Genomic DNA, 17462 nt, shown 5'->3' with positions numbered 1-17462 from the left:
TATCAATAGAATTTCACCTTTGTTTTGTGAGAAGATTTTTCCGGAACTGTTTGTTCTGATATCAATTTCTAACAAGGAAAGTGCTGCCACCATGGCCAAATATCTTGATATTCTGTTTAAGTCAGCTTTTTCTGAAGGTTAGTTTGACTTAAGGTATGCAATAAAAAATGTGGTATGCAGATCAGGGAGCTGTTTTTTTTTTTGTTAAACTCAAAAGTTTTTTGCTTAAAGGAAACATGACATATTTTTAACATAGAAAACAAGTTGTGAGTATTTTAGACGACAGCTATAAAGTTCCTGAAAAAAGATCGTAAAGGTTGGCTAAATGGCTAAATAGGATATATTGCACTCATCTCCTTAAACTTTCTATTTATGGTGGGGTTTCAGAGTGCTATGCTACGCACTGTGGTTTACTCAAACTCGAAAGGTTTCCTCTATGCTTGTTACATATAAATAAAAATATACGATTTGCAAGAAGCATGATGTTTTTAGCGTTTACGAATAGTTCAAAAAGCCAACCAATAGTTTTGGCGCATGGCCTTGTGCTGAAATCTGCCTATGCACACGAAGTAAAAAAGTAGTTGGTTTATTTTATGTGGCAGAGGTTGTGAATTAGAATTTACAGGCTAGGTTTTCTAGCATAACCTGTCTTGCATAAAAATCCTTTAAATGGTCGACGGTTTGGTCTATATTTAAGTCTCTCGATGTAGTCTGTAGTGTTTGCAAAATAGCAAAATTGGAAAGGCCTAACTTTCAGTGTCATGTTTTCAATGTTACAGAAGGCAACAAGTACATTCGTCAAGTTACCTGATTTAATCTCTCTCCCACGCTTATGTAAAATAACAACAAATTTTGTTACATATATAATTGTATGTGATCTGCAGATACTACACCTTTAAACACTGAGTGCCTCCTTTTGGGTCTTAGAGTCCTTCAGTATATCCGAGGTCTGGGTGAAGAGGAAAGCGGCGATAGTAAGTTTTTTTTTAATGGCTTTTAAATCAGAATTGGGCAAAAAAGCCAGCCTGAGACTGACAAACAATTAAATATTTTGGTTAATAACTTGAAAACAATCATTGAATAAGTTACATCTGTATGGCAATCTACCATTTTCATTGTTTGATAACCAGATTATCAACACAATTTAGGATTTTTAATAAATATATTATATATATATATATAATATATGTTCACTTTGCCTTCCATAATATTTCCTTTTCTCATGCTTTCTATAAAATAGTTGCCTACTTCTTTCATAAATTAATACAAAAAACATTTATTATTGTGTAAATATTTCACAGAGTCACCTTCTATCAAAGGAAAACATGTAAGTGAGAAACTTTGTATTTGTATTTCCGTTATGTAGTCTTCTTGAATTTAACCAACATTTAAAGATCATTCGGTGTTATGCGTCATTAAACAAGATTTTTTATGTTAGATCAACAAGCAATCACTCTTTAGCAGAATGGACATCGATTTGCTGTTAGCAACTAAGGTTGCTCTGATATGTAGACAGCCATTTATTGCTGTGCTGTTTATCGAGATTTGGACAGGTACAATTATTGTTTGTTTTAATAACCTCTAAAGTACAATTAAAATTATGTAAATATATTTTCTTTAACTTTTAAGTACGTCGTTACCTATTGTCCTGTTTTTGTACTTATTTAATAAGGCTACCCAAATGAAAGTTTTATTAAAAAAAAACGATCTTAAATAGAAGCTTGTAAAAATATGTTGTTTTCGGTGACAGTATTAGTGATGCTCAAATTGTCGACAACTTAATACGAAACCTTTTAAACCCGAGTAAAACCCAATCATAAGGTACAACTCGACAAGACCCACGTTTTAGCTATTTTATTGCATATTGGCGGCAACCATCTGCATAGTATAAAAGTTAAAAAGGGAAATGGTTATCAACGAATATTCCGCAATGTGAATTGCGTACATATAAATCTATTATAATTGGTACACTATTAAAGATTTTAACAATGTCTAACACATTTTTTGCCGAACAGACCAAATTGAAGATGAGTTAGAAACTGAACAACTTGCCAAAGACAGGTCGCGAACAGGTAGGAAGTCGATCTCCGGAAAAATTACAATGTTCTACCTTATTAAGAATTCTTTAATTTGAAAAATGTTTGCATTTTAATTTCATATGTAGGTGCAACCCGGGCACTCTCATTTGCTGCGGATAACTCCGAACAGGACCAAACCGCCAAACTAAAGCAGCAAACTTTGCTTTGGAGATGCCAGGGAATGAAGTCGCCGATGTCTGTCCTGCAAACCTCTCCTAAAGGTTTATTCTGAAATATATAAATCACCAAATAATACATGTCACATGTAACTTGTCTGGTGTGCAAACATAAATCACTTAGTATTCTAAAGTATTGGATTTTAAAACACCTTATTTCGCAAATACCTTTGCTATATTATCTTAAACGAACACAGTGAGGATATTGCCAGCACATATGGGCTACACAACTATACTTGCGTATTGTTCGCGGGCACACACAGTACGCTACGTTAGTGCTATAAAAGTCTGTCAACCCTGTGCTGATATTAACTTAATACTGGATAAACTTTTCCTCTTTTATTTTATAATCACTTAAAATTAAAAAAATATTTTTCGTTTTGAAGTCACAAGATCTAAAAATATATTAAACAGAAGACGTTTGGTCAATCCTGTAATCTGAACATGCGATACGTTTATCTTTTCATGTACATCTCCTGTAGAAAAAATAGGTTTTATTTTCTTACTGAGAATCTAATAAATTTGTTTTTGCCACATTTGTTGTGCAACTTAGAAATAATTCGTTTCCACCGTTTAGGAGATGAGGCAAAATGTACGCTGATCGCTGCTTACGACTTAATCGGCGAGCTGGACGGCTTACACGGCTGCTACCGATCCTATCCGCTCAAGTCTGTTCACGACAAAACCCTGGTTCACGTTCGTGAAAAAGAAGGAAGGTGGACTGAAGCGTTGAAACTTCACGATTTTGCGCTCTCGCGAGACAACACGATGTCCAGTCAGGCTGTGAGTGGCAGCCTAACCTATGTGTATAATACGCTGTTGCCTTTAGTTTGCAATGGAAAGAAATATTTCTTGATTGTGTTTTTAATATTTACTACTTCTAACGAAAGAATATGTCTTTCGGGTTTACATCTCTGTCATTAGTCAGTATCACGATTCACAAATATAAAAAAATATGTACCTACTAATTTTATTTTTACAAATTGTAGAGCAACATAATTGAGAGTTTGCAGCAGTCTGGTTTTGAATACTTGTGCAATGTTTACATGAAGAGCCTCCAAACAAAAACGAATGAATCTGAATCCTGCAACATGGACCAGGTATGAATTGGATCTAATTGTTTTCCTTAAATACTGGATTTCCTATACTCAATAAAAAAAATTTGATGAATAAAATTTACAGAATCTCCTGGATCTGCAATACAAGGCATTGTGGTATACAGGCCAGTGGGATGAGAGCCTCGTTAGCATACAGAATCGCCAAGCGAAGGGGAAAAGTGGTTTTCACCAACATCTTTATCGTTGCTTCGCATCGTTGTTTGACGACGAAGGGAAAAACTTCTCTCTTCTGCTCAAACAGGCCAGAATGGACTGTGTAAGGTAAAAGCAACACAGGGCATTTGTAAGGTAGAAGTAAAACAGCACCGTAATTGTTGGAAATGTTGTGGACAAAATGTTTGTCTTATCAATTGTAACTAGTTTAGCGCAAAGCTTAAAATCTCGGAATTAAATGTGGGCAAAATTTACGTCTTTCTGTCGACAGCAGAAACAGACGTAACAGATTTTTAAACTGGCAGTATTTTGGGGCACGTCGTTTAAAACAGAAACTATAAATACATAACTCGTAAGTCGTTCATACTGCATTTCAAAACATTCAAAATCCAGCGTGTTTGCTTGGCAAAAAAGCAAATAATTACAAAACAATCAAAAACTTTTAATTTATCACGAGTAAGACATTGAAGACACAAATTGCATTTTGCTAGTGATAGTTGCATATAATAAGATTATTTTTGTATTTGGCTTAACAAACTGAATAATTTCACTTAAACGGAAAAACGTCGCAGTGTTAGCAGAATGAACTTGCTCGCGTACCCCCGAAAATTCTCTCGCGTACCCCTGGCGGTAAGCGTGCCATTATTTTGTAAAGTAAGGAGTTAAAACAAAACTGTGCTAAGTGGGGAGTTAAAAAGTTTTCAAATAATTTTTGCCGGTGTTGTTTGTACGACGCCTTTAGAAAAGTTGCACGACTCACCAGGGCATAAGTAAACAAAACGTAAATATTTTCATTTTTTTTAATATTTTTTTAAAGCCAACTACTGCAGTCGGGGACCCAATTAAATCAAACGGCGACTCGCGAGTTAATAATAACTGACTATAAGGGCATTACTTGGATTGTCGAGCATATTCATTAGCGGAAATTTTTCTGATATACGTACTGCAACAAAATGTTTGACTGGCTTATAAACGTTTGGGCTGATTGCAAGGAAATATTTACCTGATTTAACTGCTGAATTTGAAAGGTAATTTTCAACGATTTTTAGAGACTTTACACAATACCAATCGAACAACGTAATAGTCCACGACCTTCATCAAGCCTCAAGTCGACTACAATGTTTGAAGGAAGTCGAAGATGTCTATAAGTAAACTGGTTTGAAAATATATCTTTAAATAAACTTTTTTAAATATATTTCTGATAAATAATTGGGAGAATGTCTGTGTTACTAACCTATCAATTTCGTTATTACGTATAATATTTTAATTCGTTATTACCTACAAACAATATTTTATTATCATATAAAACGAGAAATTTTCTCATCCTGTTAATGATTTTTTTGTTACTCCTTTGTTTGTAGAGTCAAGAGTGAGAAAGTTTCGGCAAGTGAAATGTTTAACTCTTGGGTTAAGTACGATAAGCCCAACCTGACTTTGGATTTTCAATTTGATGATATTTATCTTGTTCTATCAGCTCGTTCATCCATTTTCAAGTCACTCGCAGAATGGTACATAATGGGGTCGGCTTACTTTTAATATTTACGACGTAATAATCTGGAGAAAAAAATTTGAGCATTTTAATTTAATCTATTTTTTGCGATCTTAAAATCGGTACAATACAAACGTTTTCCTTAATCGTGGAATTTTCGGCAATAGAAAACATTAAAATTTAAGCGGGCGCCGATCCACTCTACTTATTGCTTTTGTGAATGCTGCTAATACGTCAGATGTTTTTCCACACTACCATTTAGGGCCCAGCGCTTCTCAACCGGTGCGCCATGGAAGTCTGCCAGGTGCGCCGCGAGCAAAATAAAAAATAATTTAATATATATAAAACATGTATTTTTTACTTTCCTATTAAGCTTAGCCCGTTGATTTCACAGTAATTTCAAGTGGAAAACACAATTTGACCTACAAAGCAGCAATATATGACCTACAAAGTAACAATCAGCAGCGACCTAATAACGCCAAATTCGCAGTAACAACCACGACAGACTAAAATATAAAATAAACTAGATAAGACCTATACAAGTCAAAATAAGTCCAAAATTAATCGGAATATGACAAAATAAGTCATAGACTGTAGGGAAAGCCGGGTATGGGATGATTGGAGACACCTGTCTGGTATTGGCCGTTTGCTGTCGACATTTGGGCGGCGCTGTTTTGGCCCTGGATTTTTTTGCCCCTGTTTGGGCTTATGGGTGGGTAGTTTGTTGTGTTAGCAATTGTGTTAGGTTTGAAAATATTTGGGGAGTTAGTGATAGTTATCGGTGGGGTTTTGGGTTAAAAGGTTGTATAGGCCTTATTTTGGCCATTTAGGTCTGATTCCGATTTCGTCATTATTGCGACTATAGGTATTAGTCCTATTTTCGCCTTATTCCTAACTGTCTTTTGTTCCGAAGTTGATATTGTTTTTATTTTGGTCTCAAGGCTGAAGTCCCTTTACAGATATGCAACTATAAAGCCTATATCACACAAAATTGCAAGCAATTTAAGAGAAATACAGGTAAACCTAAAAAATTTCCCGCTCGCTTCGCTCGCAAGTGCGGCGTCACGTTCTTAAATGTCTCTAGGTGGCCCCCAAGTACAAAAGGTTGATAAACACTGGTTTAGGCTAATGCAGATACAATAAATACAATTGATAAAACAGCTTATTGTTATCTTGGTCCGCCCCCTGACTTACTCAAATTATGTCCTCAGTAAAACTTGAGTTGACAACCCTGTTGAGAAATGTTGACGACCTACACCTGAAAAAAATATATACCGTTTTAACTCGACGCTAACTGTTTAATGCATTACTAGCCTGGTTGCGTTTTCACAGGTGGCAAAATAGTAGTTGTAGTTGTTTTACATTGTAGAATATTTTTGCGTAAACTATGATTCTACAGTTAATAAGTTACTAATTAAGACATTTATATGAACTTTTTAATGTTATTTTTCTCACGAATTGTGGACCGGGGAATATAAAAAACCTTCGTCAACACTTTTTAGTGGACCGGTAAATATTTATCGGGAAATGGCAGTTAAGAAATATTATGCTAAATAAAGATGCCATTGAAATTACAATAGCAAAGTAATGAGGCATATTAAACAAAATACGCTAAAACGTTTTAGCTTTTCTTGTCTCTGTGAGTTGTTTTGGCTAAGTTAAATAAACATTTGCTCCAAATAATTGTTATTAGTTTTTATAGATGACCGTTTTTGTTCATAAATCTTTCGGACTTGTATAAAGCCGTCCCTTTAAATGTTGGTTAACGTGCACTTCCATCAAGGCCCACATTGATGGACACTAACTTCGAGGAACGTTGGCGTTCTCATCTGTTGAGCGCGGTTCTCGTTTGTTGCGACCACGGGCGACTGCAAAGTGCACACAAATCTCTTTATCAACTTGCGGCCGTCGTTGAGCAGCTTGGATCATCCAACATGAGCGGACTAGTGTGGAAACATAGGGTCAAACTGGAAGAGGCAAAACTGCTGTGGCGACAAAGTGTAAGTCGATCGACGTTTGACTTTAGTGGCATGAGTTTGGTCGTGATCAGGTATAAAATTAAAACTTGTCCTAATCCGATTTATCGCAGTTTACTTAAGTGTTTATTCCATTAGTCCATTCTGTAATTGGTCCCCCTTTTAAATTAAAGTGCAGTGAAACTTTTTTTATAATTTTGGATTAGAAGTTATTTTATACAAATGTCATACAAATGGGCATACACCAAAGCATTTGAGACTATGCGCACTATCTGAAACAAAATTGATACGATTAAAACATCGACACATCTTGTGGTGTGTTAAGGACAATTTTAAAGCAACTATATTGTTCTGTAAAGAGTGTGCCGCACCTCAAGCTAAAAACGTTTGAGAACCACTTTATGCAACAAAAACACTTTTTACAGTTTTACGTTTAAAGAGATGTATTACTATAATCCCGCCTTCGTGGTTACTTAAGGAGGAGTCGTTTGCCCTTGCTTCACTACAAAATCTACAAGGTGAGATCGAGGTGGCCATGTCTTCGTATCCATCCAGAGACATTTCCAGTTTACAACTCCTGCTAGCCGAAACACTGCGGACGCACGGAGCTTGGCTGCAAGCATCCAGGTTCGAAGGACCCACGGTCATTATGGATGACTATTTAAGAAAGGTATGGTTCTTAGACCAAGCTTACGCAATGATTTTATAAAAACACATTTCCCTTTAGTCTTTGAAACAGCCACCTTTGTTTAAACTTTAAAGTCATTTAGGAAAAATGTGAACCTTAAGCAACAGTGTTTTTTGGTGAAATCACAGGACAACAAAATTTTTTTTTTCAAAAGGCATGATATATTAGATCGATTTAGGGGTATATCAGGGGCTCTGAGTCCGAAAATGCCATTACTTTTGCTAAGTTTGCAATTTTTATCCTAAGAAGATTTTCTCTGTACTGTAATAACATCGAAGGACTTCGTTTATCTATGGGTCTACTTGAATATAAACCAGAAGAATGAAGGTTATTCATTGACAGCTCCTCCAAGAAGTTTGAAATGTGTGCTACTTCACAACGGAAATAAGTTTGCCTACGTGTGCCCATTGGCTACTTAATTGTATTAAAGGACACTACCATTCTACCAAAGTGTAAAGATGCTCCTGAAGAAATTCTTACAGTGAGCATAACTGGAAGATATGCATTGATTTGAAAATGGCCAACTTTCTCTTAGGACATTAAGCTACACCAAGTATTCCTGCTTTATTTGTTACTGGAATAGTTGGGTCACTGTTCAACACTGGATTAAAAAGGAATGGCCTATATATGTGAATAGCTTGTGCATTAGAGATATGTTCATTATAAGTGTTGTTTTTTTCACAAAATTGTCGTCTTTCTTGTGTAGGCTTAGGCATACTGGTGGTATAGCAACCTTAGTCTCACAAATTGCAATATGTTAGGAGAGTCTGATGAAAATACGAATAAAAGGGGGAGTTTTTGAGTTGAATATGTGGAAAAGAATAGATTTGTAGCACTACTTCATCTAGCTAATCACATTGTGTCTTTATCTTTTGCTCACTTTTGTTGTTTGAAGGTACGAAAATACCTAAATCCGGTCATATCTTAAAAACTAGAGCCAATTTGCAAAAACTAATGGCATTTTCGAGCTCCGCGTCCCTAATATACTCTAAAATCGGTCTTACCTTCCATGCCAAAATTTGTTTGTTGTCCAGTGATATAAACGGTTAAAGAGGTTCTGAAAAATGTAATCAATAAACCAAAAATAATTTTTCATAAATAAATATTTTTATCTATGTTGCTTAATTCATACACGCGTGCAATCAGTTTTAATGTGATCTAAAATATATTCGCCGACAACGCCTTAAAGTTGTTTTTTTGTACCACCAGGTGATGTAGTTTGGCTTAAATTTTTGTTCTACAATTGTGGGCTTACGGACAAAGTTGTTGAGTTGAGCGTTTTCCTATCGTTTTGTTTAGTCGGCAACAATGGTGGAGCGCGTGTACAAGTCTTGTGGCAACTCTACTGCAGACGAACGACTGCGAAACAATGCGCTCGACCAACTGGTTGAAAACTACTATATGCTTGCCAAATTCGCTGACCAGCAATATCAGCAGGTAAATGCGCCCAAGATGGTTATATGTAGTTTTAATTAAATTTTCTTGGTTGAATTTGTTTACAAACAATATTCATCTAAATATTCAAATAGCGATTAGAATGCCTTGGCTACTTAAAATAGCACCCGAAAGTTGTATATGTAATTCTGGCTGCTTTATAAATAATAGCCTTCAACACAGGCCTATTACTCAACGCCATTATAAACATTATCAAGTTCTACATTTTTTAACATTTAACATATAATAGCATTTTTAATATTTTGTTGCTGTCGGGCATTTTGTCAAAGGGTTATTCTGTCAAAGATTTTTTCTTATGATTTCTCGATTATTACATACTCGGATATTCTTCTTCAGGGCAACAAAGTTTCCGCTTGACCAACGTTGGCGTTTATAGAATAAAAGAAAAAGTCTGAACTATTATTTTATTATATTGCCTACATTGTTTTTTGTTCTATATTAGTTTCACTACTTGATGTTCCTTATTAGGTGATTAAGTACAAGAAATCCAGCGAGTATGCGCAGAAGAAGCACTTAGCATCGGCATCCAAAGAAGACCTCGTTAGCATGCAGGAGAGCGGACAAGTCCCTGGCCGAAAGTAAGATGCTCTTTACATAAGATAACCGTCGGAAAAATTGAAAACAAAGGCCAAAATGCAAAAAAAAAAACGCTCGGCCTAAACAAATTGAAATTGCTGTCTATAAAAAAATATAGACATCAGTAAAACTGCCGTTCGTTCTTTACCCAACACACAAATTTGTGTAACAGCTTTTCATGAAGTAAATGGGTTGAACGCAGCACGCACCCTGAATGTACGCCAAAAGTTGTATTCTGATTTTTTTCTCGTCGTGAGTATTTCTATAGACGATTTTTTGTCCTTAAAGGACTGTACTCTTCGTGGACAAGAATGTAACCATTGACAAGCGTGAGCTGGCGAGAATCGATGAAAAGGGCAACGACTTCTTATCATCCGCTTTGCGCAGTTACATCCGATGCTTGCAAATGTCAGACGATCGCGACATGGTCATGCACAGGTTATATGCACATTGCACATATAACACAAAACGCAATTCATTAAAACTTAATAGTTTTGCTTTGTTATATGGTATAATCGTTTAATACAGTTAATCATATCTCAATTTAATCAACCTAACAATTTTAGCTTGACAATGAATTACAAAGCCAAAATATCGACATCATCTAGATTAAGACGTTTCGATCTTGTATCATCTTCAGTTAATGTATCTACTCAACTTTTTGGCTTTGCAATTCATCATCAATACATTACAGATCTGTGCATAGTGTACCCAACTATCTAACAATTTAAGTTTACAAAAAATAGTTGAGAGACTTTTCTCCTATATCTTTAACGTAAAAAATTTGTTTTGCACAGACTTTGCGCTTTGTGGCTTGAAAACGCCAACCTATCGTCAGTGGCGAGTCTTTTAGCTGAACAGCACAGCAACATTGCGTCCTACAAGTATATACCTCTTGCTTACCAACTAGCGGCAAGAATGCACGGAGCAAATGCCTCGACGGGATTTCAAACCACGCTTAGGGAGGTAGGGTAGTCCTTATCCAGAAACAAAGCATTTGTGTTAATAAAATGTTAAAGGAACGGCGGTTTTATGACATTTTGAGATACCATTTTAATAAAGCCTAATTACTAGTTAGGAAAATGCTTTCCGATACGGGTCGTGCGCCCCACGTGGAACCAATTTCATATATAGGGGGCATTTTTTTGGCAAGATTTAGTAGTCACCGTAGTCTTTTTGATCCATTAGCAGTCACATTGCAATAAATAAAATTTGTCGTGTTTACCTTTATATTTTTAATTATTTCGTACTCCATTTGTGTAAGTAACCTAAATGCACTGCCTCCTGACAATCACTAAAATTTTTATTTAATTTTAACTTTACGTTTAAAACGTGCCATAATATATATTGTATGTTTGTTTTAATAGAATTAAAATTTAATTTAACAGCAGGTATTAGAACCTAAAAAGTTTGCTTTACTCGTTGTTAACTCAACGTAATTAACTCCCTGTAATTTTTAGTCCCCAACCCTATGCAGAAAATAAGTAGTGCTCGACAGAAGTCTATAAACAGAAATGTTTTTATGATTAGAAATGCATAATACGCTTTTTTAAATCTTCACTATTAAAGAAGGATAGGTTTCGCACAAAGTTTATATATGTATATAATATATATCGAAAAAATTATTGCTTCGCAAGCTCATTCACATGTCACCAATGGTCACAAAAATGATTCTTTCGGCAAACCTTTCGTGTCTCCTCTATTGTATTTAGATTCGAATTCCGTTACAGATAATTTTTAAATCGGATTTATATTTCACTATATGGGGCGGGGACACCAGTGTTTTGGGTGTAGTGACGTGAGGTATGGCTAAAACAGGGTGAAAAACACTGAGCTAGGGTCTTGCCTGAAGATGGAAAAAATAATATTATTTAAAGTCAAACATTATATATTCGTAAAAGCTAGTTTCGACATATGCTGGGTTACGTCAATAATTATAATCAATTTACTAACTGGGCTAAAAGGAGTGTCGACTACAAAAGTAACCTGCTTATTACCAAAAACAAAGTAAGAAATGCCTTGACAATATCACTTTTTTACTACTTTCGACAGGTTTTGCTACGTGTCACTGTTGACCACCCTTATCACGTCCTTCCAGTTGTCCTGGCGCTCGCTAACGCAAACAAGGATGATGAGCTGACTTCACTTTCCAACCCGTCACATAAGCGGAAGCAGTCGAAGAAATCCACTCTAGTATACTTCTTCGTATATTTTGTCCTACTGCGGTGGTTACAGCACGTTATGCTTTTCGAGTTGATTATTGCAATGTTCATTTTTTATAGTATAACACAGTGGTTCTCAACCTGGGTTGTCATTTCTAATGCTCAAGGGATCCGAGAGATATTTGTCAATCTTTAGGAATCTGATTTTTTTTTAACTCTTACAACTTTTTTTGTAAATATTAGAGCCGAATAAATCCAATTATAACTTCCTACGTTGCGTGGAGTTGATGTGTGTTGTTCCAGTTTCGTTTATTCTGACATTCTAGTGAATTACCTACGGAAAAATCTTGTAGGGGTGCCGCAATCTATTTGTTATTTCTGAAGGGTGCCGCTAGCCATAAAAGGTTGAGAAACACTGGTATAACAAGTGATTGCAAACTAAGATGGATTATTTGATATTAATTGTAGAACAAGCAAAATGTGTCGTCGCGGGTGGAAGCTGCACGCAGTCTCGTGGAACGAGTGAGAAAAAAGAAAGCATCTCTGGTTTCCCATACTGAGCTCGTCATGAACGCCTACATCGGTATCTTCGTTGTAGTGCGATTTATGCAATAACACTGGTCAAAACAAAACTATCGCACAACGGTGCACCTAAATATTTAATTGATAAACATTTTGCCTGTGACATTACTATGACACAACGATGCAAGACGCAATTTGGTTTTACGAAAACCTATATTTTTATTTCTGCTACAAATTAACGTATATATCATATCGTAATGCAAAAGCTAAACTGAAAAGCGAATAAATATCATTAAGAAAGTTGGTTTGCAGAATTCGCCAATTTTGACGCTTCCCCATGGAAGAGCCAACCTTCTAAGCTCATCGATATACCGAAGCAACTTGCCATTGCCAAGTTCACATCCCAGTCGCAACCGTGTGTCAACATACAAGATGTAGCAATTCCCGTCTCAGCGACGCCTCTAAGCAAAACCGCCAAATATGAATCGTTATCAGGTGAATACCTTAGGCGCCCTTTTCACTTAACTCATTTATCTTTTAAGGTGATTTTGCTTTTTATTTAACCAAACCAAAAATCATTTGATACAGGTTTGGTAAAATATCGCTACCTTAAGCCACACTTCCAAACGTGTGGTGGGGTGAATTTGCCGAAGGCACTGATTGCCGTCGGTTCGGATGGTTTGTCTAAGAAACACCTTGTGAAAGGAAAGGATGACCTGAGACAGGATGCTGTCATGCAACAGGTAGTTCTATCATTTTGGTAAAAAGCATCCGAACGTTTATCAATAAAATAGTCCTTGGTTAATGTACTATCGTCGTATTGGTGGAAATTCTTGATGAACAAATGTGCGTTTGATTAAGCGACTTGCTTTGTGTCGATTTGTTCTTAAAAGATTATTGTAATATTAGTTTTGTGTCTAATGACTACTTGGTGTTACTTTGTTTGCAATAGGTTTTTGAAACGGTGAACAGCCTTCTGTCAAAAGATCACTCCACTTCTGGGCTGAGAGTCCGAACGTACAAAGTTGTTCCCCTGTCACAACGAAGCGGTCTAGTTGAGTGGTGTGTTGGCACGGTGCCAATCGGTGTTTACTTGGCCGGCAATCCTGCACAGGTGAATTATTTGCTGAAGTATTTTATATTTTTGCTCTCGGTATTTTTCTGTTTAAGAAATAACGCAGAAAGTCCTAGTTGGGCGATACGGTCACCCAGCTTTTGACAAAATAATAAAATTGTTTTGTTTCCTCAAATATCCCTAAAGCCAAAACAAAAATGTCGAGCGAAATATGCCATTTTAGGAGTACCATTATTCCGCCACGCAAAAACCGCCGCGAAACTCTTGTTGTAGACCGCACAGTAACAAACAATACGTCGACGTGTGTAGTTTTACTTAGCAGAATTTCTCGGGCTCTATGTGTTAAGTTTTTGTGATAAATATTTAGCAGTGCTTGATTTACCTCGGCTCTTTACAGCAATACCCAACTATGCAACGCGGCTAAATTTGACGGTATTAAGGATTTGTCGCAAACGGAATTTGCAAGGGAAAAACAATTTGACTGTAGGCTAGTCTAATACATGATGTAACGTTTTTTGTGTTGTGTAACAGGGAGATGGAGGTGCTCATCAACGTTATCGACCAAATGACATTGCCGTGCTAAAATGTCGCAAGGCAATGACGGAAGTTGCCAACAAACCTGCCGCAAGCAAACTGCGAAAGTACCGCGACATTTGTGCGTCTTTCAAACCCGTCTTTAGACACTTCTTCACCGAACGCTACGTTGACCCTGCCCAGTGGTTTTCTAAAAGGTTAATCCCTTATCGATTTTGCTAGTTGTTGTGAGTCAAACAGGTGAACAGGGAGGATAGCAAAGAGTGCCATTGCCCCGCCTAGTGGAACTAAATTTGATTTAAATTTTATATTATTTTATTTTTGTAGTGCTTACAACAAAACTCTTCGCTTTTCAGACGCGCGTACACCCGCAGTGTGGCAGCATCCTCTATTGTCGGATATGTGCTTGGCTTGGGCGACCGACACGTGCAAAACATACTGGTCGATTTCACCACCGCTGAGCTTGTGCATATTGATCTAGGTATGGGATCAGGATTTTTAAACTTTTTCCCCACAGAATCGTTATCTATAATGAACAATTCCAAACCTTTAGGTGTCGCTTTTGAGCAAGGAAGGTGCCTTCCCACACCCGAAACCGTCCCTTTCCGACTCACGCGGGACATCGTTGATGGAATGGGCGTTACTGGTGTCGAGGGCGCTTTTCGCAGGTTAGAGAAGATTTTAACCTCCGTTTTGCCACTACTTTTTGTCTTGCTGTAGCAATGATGCTTGTTCGAAGCGCTCATAGAAGTGTGTAAAACATGTACACGAGTAACAACGGCAAAAACGCACGCAAGAAAATAGCAATTGTACGCTTCGTCATGCAAGGTGGAAACTCGACTGTGACGTTGATTTAGGTCACCCTGGAGGTGTTACACGTCAGCAATTATGCTGGAGGGAGACTGCGTACATAGAGTGGTCACAATACCGGTTTTATTGACTATATGTTACTGATTAAATTTAACAGAGATCTGATAAACCCAATGGAACCAGAAATTAGTTGACTTGGTTTGCTTCAGGGTTTCAATAATTGCCACTCACGACTATCAAATTTTCTGTTAAAATTTACGTGTTGGTATTAGGCTTTTCTAAATCGGTAAAAACACAACTAAATACGCCTTGAGATTTGATTGTGTGTATACACTACAGTGTGCATTAAATGTAAGTCATCCACGGACGAGCCATAGGTATATTCTTAATCCGCCTTTTTATTTAGATGTTGCGAACGCACTATGCAAGTCATGAGAACATCCAACGATATCATCACTACAATAGTTGAAGTCTTATTATATGACCCACTACACGATTGGACGTTAAGTCCAAGCAAAGCTCGTCTTATTCAGGTTTCGTCATTTCATGTTTTTCGAGTGAATTAGCATTTTCGCATATTGACGTATTGGTGTTTAATTTAGTGGCATTGGTTGTACCAATGTTATAACGGGCGGCGTTCGGCTTGGCGAAGCACATCACATAATATTACCAAGGGAGAAGTATATTAAAGCGCACCACTCATACTGGTGGCTTTGCTTTATTTGTTTTACGTTGGAGCGAAATCGCTTTCTGGGATTATTTTTTTCATGTTAATCTATCTGTCTAAATATGATTTCTGTTAAATCTTGGCGTGCTGGGTGCAGCTTAGTGTCTTCCGTCCTTCAGATTTTTTTTCGTTTGACGAACAGAACAAATGAAAAATCGCCAAACAAACCAAATCAGAAAAATATTGTGTTCTAAATAAAATAAATAAAAAAATTGTTTTACACAATGTCATATTGTAATATAATTGTTCTTCTAACACAGCGTCAAACTGCCGAGAATACAGAGGCTGCATTAAACGCCTCGGTGTTATCTGCCGCGAGTATAGCGTCGAAATGCGGAATGGACACCCACTGGTGCGTATTGTAGTTCGCACGTTTTTGTTTAATACGGTATGAATTGGCTTAACATTTCATAAATCATCGAACTTAGCGCACCATTCAAATGATAGAAGCCAAGGTTTGCAAAATTACTTTGTAATCACATTTGTAAAATTATCTATAATTATTTTTCTTCATAGCTTCATGATTAATGAGCTTTATAACTGAACACACATGTTTGTGTGGGGCACTTTTTCACTGAAAACATTTTCCATTATATACTTGTCCGAGGCCAATCTGGTATAAGTGCCTCCCTATACCTGATTTAATATTGCATTTTTACTACTTTCAAACACATTGTAATTATAGCTTTTTGTTAAACGGTAATATTCTCACAACAGAAGGTCGGCTAATTTTTATTGTACAGAACTTGGCGTAAGGGATTTTGCTTAGAAACTGTTAGGAAAATATATAGTTTTGTTTAGAAAGAAAGGTTTCTTTAAATAAATTAAATGGGAACACTTATTAAATGGGAATGTTAAACCATATTGTTTATTCTTATTGATCTAATGTTTTTTTCTGAATATTTGATCGTTTTGTTGTGGTTGTTGATAATAATTAATAATTAAATGACATTTACTAACACCAAACTACAGTTTTGATCGGCTCAGCACCAACAAGTTGGCCGAGCGCGTCCTTTTGAGGCTTCAGGAAAAGTTACAAGGACAAGAAGAAGGGTCGCTGCTAAGTGTAGGTGGGCAAGTCAACATGCTCATACAGCAAGCATCCGACCCTGCAAGACTTTGTATGCTATTCGCGGGATGGCAGCCCTACTTGTAACACATTATTTTTAAGTACATTAAATGATGCGTCAGTGAAGGCTTTATTTCGTCTGACGAAAATAAATATGTAAACGTTTTTTTTTTTGGTCAACGAAAAGTTCATTAAAATATTAAACATACACAGTCTGCAATCTATTTTATATACATTAGACTTGTTCAAAACTTGGAAGAAGCTTTGGAACAATACATGTTCTTTAGTAATTTCAATAAAAATATTAAAGCCATTATATTCAATAAAATCGACATTTTGCAGTTTACAAACGTTTTGGCAATCAGGGGCGGATCTAGATGGGGCGATATGGCCATGCCCTTGGTCATAGCCTACATACAAAAGCTGCATACGCATTCTTTTACAGCAAAGATTGTATACGATAAAACGTACATAACATCATGAAGAGTTATTTGACTTTTTTATTGAGATCAAGATTAACAATATTATTTTAGGAAGTCAGATATAGGCTACTACACAAACGAAAATTAATAAACTGGCACAACTTGACGTTGTCTTTTACTTTTTTACCAAATGTCTGCTTCGCCAGAGGCTTTCAATTCAAGGTTTAGTGAACAGTTAACGATGACACCAAACGGTAGTTGTGGAAATAGGAAAATACTTCAAACTGTAAATCGGCTCAGCAATTCTAAATAAACAGATATTTGCTTTAAACGTACAAATTAGGAGCGAATACTTTATTTTTTTTTTAACAAATTATGTAATGCACATTACTTCAATAAATACATGCCAAAGCAGACATCGAGAAATGTTAT

At 36.4% G+C, this 17462-nt stretch overlaps 1 protein-coding gene across 4 annotated transcripts in view; it reads left to right on the top strand.

The window, feature by feature from the left end:
• The window catches only part of LOC146138021 (serine-protein kinase ATM-like), a 32100-nt gene extending 15405 nt beyond the window's left edge, over nucleotides 1-16695 (top strand). For all 4 annotated transcript variants that reach the window (XM_083393652.1, XM_083393651.1, XM_083393653.1 and 1 more), the window contains 28 exons: nucleotides 10-137; nucleotides 885-974; nucleotides 1302-1327; nucleotides 1439-1553; nucleotides 2016-2072; nucleotides 2165-2299; nucleotides 2832-3037; nucleotides 3244-3354; nucleotides 3437-3633; nucleotides 4575-4673; nucleotides 4887-5033; nucleotides 6798-7014; nucleotides 7469-7660; nucleotides 8978-9115; nucleotides 9602-9711; nucleotides 9998-10147; nucleotides 10507-10675; nucleotides 11762-11902; nucleotides 12340-12454; nucleotides 12706-12888; nucleotides 12982-13136; nucleotides 13346-13507; nucleotides 14000-14199; nucleotides 14359-14483; nucleotides 14556-14670; nucleotides 15219-15345; nucleotides 15800-15891; nucleotides 16512-16695. In XM_083393652.1, coding sequence (XP_083249778.1) covers nucleotides 10-137; nucleotides 885-974; nucleotides 1302-1327; nucleotides 1439-1553; nucleotides 2016-2072; nucleotides 2165-2299; nucleotides 2832-3037; nucleotides 3244-3354; nucleotides 3437-3633; nucleotides 4575-4673; nucleotides 4887-5033; nucleotides 6798-7014; nucleotides 7469-7660; nucleotides 8978-9115; nucleotides 9602-9711; nucleotides 9998-10147; nucleotides 10507-10675; nucleotides 11762-11902; nucleotides 12340-12454; nucleotides 12706-12888; nucleotides 12982-13136; nucleotides 13346-13507; nucleotides 14000-14199; nucleotides 14359-14483; nucleotides 14556-14670; nucleotides 15219-15345; nucleotides 15800-15891; nucleotides 16512-16695 — 3886 coding nt within the window. The remainder of the gene's footprint in view (nucleotides 1-9; nucleotides 138-884; nucleotides 975-1301; nucleotides 1328-1438; nucleotides 1554-2015; nucleotides 2073-2164; nucleotides 2300-2831; nucleotides 3038-3243; nucleotides 3355-3436; nucleotides 3634-4574; nucleotides 4674-4886; nucleotides 5034-6797; nucleotides 7015-7468; nucleotides 7661-8977; nucleotides 9116-9601; nucleotides 9712-9997; nucleotides 10148-10506; nucleotides 10676-11761; nucleotides 11903-12339; nucleotides 12455-12705; nucleotides 12889-12981; nucleotides 13137-13345; nucleotides 13508-13999; nucleotides 14200-14358; nucleotides 14484-14555; nucleotides 14671-15218; nucleotides 15346-15799; nucleotides 15892-16511) is intronic.
• Nucleotides 16696-17462: the final 767 nt, after the last annotated feature.

The sequence above is a fragment of the Ascidiella aspersa genome, chromosome 7 (assembly GCF_963924565.1).
Source record: "Ascidiella aspersa chromosome 7, kaAscAspe10.2, whole genome shotgun sequence".
In the NCBI taxonomy this organism is placed as follows: domain Eukaryota; kingdom Metazoa; phylum Chordata; class Ascidiacea; order Phlebobranchia; family Ascidiidae; genus Ascidiella; species Ascidiella aspersa.
Note: the sequence above shows the minus strand (reverse complement) of the source record. Positions and strands in the feature narration are given on the sequence as shown.